The sequence below is a fragment of the Enhydra lutris genome, unplaced genomic scaffold (genome assembly GCF_002288905.1).
Source record: "Enhydra lutris kenyoni isolate GAN:26980312 unplaced genomic scaffold, ASM228890v2 scaffoldscaffold94, whole genome shotgun sequence".
Taxonomy (NCBI): Eukaryota; Metazoa; Chordata; class Mammalia; order Carnivora; family Mustelidae; genus Enhydra; species Enhydra lutris.
In genome coordinates, this window is record NW_019154178.1 from 579,102 (window position 1) to 582,527 (window position 3,426).

At 49.1% G+C, this 3,426-nt stretch overlaps 1 protein-coding gene across 4 annotated transcripts in view; it reads right to left on the reverse strand.

The window, feature by feature from the left end:
* Positions 1-3,426, reverse strand: part of LOC111139004 (chromosome unknown C1orf43 homolog) — a 10,385-nt gene that overhangs the window by 3,103 nt on the left and 3,856 nt on the right. For 2 of the 4 annotated variants that reach the window (XM_022491082.1, XM_022491080.1), the window contains 4 exons: positions 3,113-3,230; positions 2,845-2,898; positions 2,069-2,235; positions 1,928-1,986 (listed from right to left, as the gene is read on the reverse strand). In XM_022491082.1, coding sequence (XP_022346790.1) covers positions 1,928-1,986; positions 2,069-2,235; positions 2,845-2,898; positions 3,113-3,230 — 398 coding nt within the window. The remainder of the gene's footprint in view (positions 1-1,927; positions 1,987-2,068; positions 2,236-2,844; positions 2,899-3,112; positions 3,231-3,426) is intronic. The other 2 variants (XM_022491083.1, XM_022491081.1) reach the window with 1 other exon arrangement.

A 3,426-nucleotide genomic window follows, 5' to 3' on the forward strand; every position in this document is an offset into this window, starting at 1 on the left:
TGAGAGGAGGAAGCAGGCTCCCTGCTGAGCAGAGAGCCCGATGAGGGGCTCAATCCCAGGACCCTGAAATCATGACCTATTTTTTAATAGGGCCGCCTGGGTGGCTCAGTGGGTTAAGCTGCTGCCTTCGGCTCAGGTCATGATCCCAGGGTCCTGGGATCGAGTCCCACATCGGGCTCCTAGCTTGGCGGGAGCCTGCTTCTCCCTCTGCCTCTGCCTGCCATTCTGTCTGCCTGTGCTCACTCGTGCGCGCTCTCTCTCTCTCTGACAAATAAATAAATAAAATCTTTAAAAAAAAAATCTTAAAAAACATTTTATTTTTAATTAATCGCTGCACCCAATGTGGGGCTTGAACCCACAACCCCACAATCAAGAGTCACATAGTCTACTGACTGAGCTGGTCAGTCACCCCAAGAACTGAATTTTTAACATAACTCTGGTAAAATACACCCAAAATTTACCATCATAGCCATTTTTTTTTAAGATTTTATTTATTTGTCAGAGAGAGAGGGAGAGAGAGCGAGCACAGGCAGACAGAGTGGCAGGCAGAGGCAGAGGGAGAGGGAGAAGCAGGCTCCCCGCCAAGCAAGGAGCCCGATGCGGGACTCGATCCCAGGACGATGGGATCATGACCTGAGCCGAAGGCAGCTGCTCAACCAACTGAGCCACCCAGGCGTCCCCATCATAGCCACTTTTAAATGTTTCCGTTGAGCAGTGTCAAGTAGTACTGTGCAGCCGTCCCCACAGCCCATCTCCAGCGCTCTTTTCATGCAGCAAAGTCACTGCTCTGTTCCCATTAAACCCTAACCCTCCAGCCCCTGGTACCCACCAGCTCCTTTCTAGCCTTAGGAATTCGATGACTCTCGCGACCCCAGATGAGTAGAACCAGAAGGTACTTGTCTTTCAAAGATATCGCAGTTTCAACATGCCCCTAAGTGACTTCCAGACTAAGCACCCATCTCATCCTCTCCCCTGCAGTTTCACTCCTGTTCTGAGCAGTGTTTATTAGACCCTTTGTATTCGGAACAAGGTAGTTTATTTTTAAGGACAGAGACAAGAGGGGACAGACACCCTTTATCTTTTGAGAAAAAACCATATGTGCCTTCAACACAGCAGAAGACAGAGGTGGCTCTTCTCAACGCCAGTAAGATTTTATTCTACATTGGCTTTCCCTCTCCACTCTCGCGACATTTGCATGAACAACACAACGAAGCTACGTTAGTGCACATTTAAAACGACGCCAGACAGAAGTCGGGATTCCAGTAACACACTCAACAGCTAAAACTACAGTAATGCCCTTAGTTTCAAAGCTCCTAGTGCTCTAAGTGCTTATAAAAGTGGATGGCACTGGGGCGCCTGGGTGGTTCAGTGGTTTGGGCCTCTGCCTTCGGCTTGGGTCATGGTCCCAGGGTCCTTGGGATCAAGTCCCGCATCGGGCTCTCTGCTCGGCCAGGAGCCTGCTTCCTCTCTCTCTGTCTGCCTCTCTGCCTGCTTGTGATCTCTCTCTGTCAAATAAATAAATAAAATCTTTTAAAAAAAGAAAAAAAGGTGGATGGCGCTTAACTGTTACTTTTATCAGACTAAGACATGTAAGGACGACACTGGAACCCTGGAAGAGAGGGAAATCTCTATACTGAAAAACCTCATTCCCTTTATTGATAGCAATGTTACACCACTTCTGACATTTTACTCACCTGGACTAAAAAAAAATTGAGGGGTGGGGGCACAAAAGTAGGAGAGGCTTCTCCATCTGTAAGCTTGTTGAGCAACACATGCTTTCAGATGTGAGGGAAAGGCAGAACCGGACAACTCATCATCGTGGTTTCGTTAGTGCTGCCCATGAAGGGCATCCCGCTTGGGGGGTGGGCGCGGCAGCTTCACTGCCCTCTCCAACCAGGCCCTCCAACATAGTCCCCTTCACACTTACACAGTAGCCAGCTCGCTCAGGGCCTCCTGGTAGCGCAGGTACTCACTCTGGCCAAAGACCTAAGGAAAGAGGAAGGCAAGAGTCCCTCAGGCTGGGGTACTCCGTTAGTTCCCTGAAGGAAAAAGTGGCCACCCAGCTTACCCCTGTCCCATAGCGTGCCGTCTCATAGCCATCCAGCAAGGTATCAATGAGGGCCTTGCGCACGCCCTTAAAAGGGGTACTAGTGTTCCGAAGATCTAGCAGGTAGGAGCGGAAATTCTTGCCCAGTAAGGAACGGGGATGCCTGCCTTCAGCGTGAAATGGTATCTCTGTGGAGGTAACAGACGAGAGTGCTAACACTTCTCCCACTCATCAGTGTTTCTCGTTAACCTCCCAAGTTCAGAAATGGGTCCAACAACTGACTGACTTCGGGGGAATTCTAATAGAATGGAGAAGAGCACAGGTATAAAGCTGTGTCTAAGTGCTCACTTGGTGGTGGGAACACAGCTGTAAGCTACGTCAATGGTACACAGTACTGTCCCCATCCAATTTACACTCCTGGCTCTGAAATACAAACCATATTTTATCAGACAGGAAGCATATTTGACAATGGTCATAGAATAGAAAAAACTCAAGAACCATTTATCTTGGTCTTACTGAAAAAGCAGATGTCACCTGTCTTTTGTGGAAAAAGCAGTCAGTCACCACCACCCCATCAATGAAGCTGAAGGTCTATGAACAAATGCACTCACTGGAGAGTAATGTGCCTCTGTCATTTCCTCAAACAAAACGATAACCTGGTACTCTCAAAACTCTAGGAAACTCCTCCTAGCCGGAGATTAGAGAAAGGACAAATTCTAATATATACAAAGAGGGCTTCCTCTCTCTTCCCCAGGTGAGCCTCCAGGACCCTGACCATCCTGCCAGGCAGGCCTTACCGGAGGCACGGATGGCATCCAGAGCTTTCATCCTGTAGAGATAGTTGTAGCAATCTGTTGAGAGAGAGACTGGTCACAGACTTAACCTCAGAAGACTGTGCAAACTTCAGCAAGCTAATAAACAGCCCCCCCGCATCTGACAGGTCCCCAGCAACAGAGGAACCACAGGTGTAGGTTTTGCCAGGGGCTATGCTAACAGCTTGGAGAGCAAAGGAATTCTGAACTGAGGATTCCTCACTGAAGTATCCTCCAAGAGCACGCCACGTACTCTGATTTCCCTGGGTTTCTAGCCGTAGCAGTCTTGCATCACCATCTGCAAGGAGCTGAGGCTCATACTTGATATCTTGAACCCTGGACAGCCGGATATCAATTTCCTCTTTCAAGTCCTGTTCACACAGAGAAAAGAACATGCCATCACTTACCCTATATTCTGCTTTCCATCACCCTGGAAATGGGGCAGAGCAAGTGAACAACTAAGACAAAAGCAGCTGTGGGGCGCCTGGGTGGCTCAGTGGGTTAAGCCGCTGCCTTCAGCTCAGGTCATGATCCCAGGGTCCTGGGATCGAGCCCCGCATCGGGCTC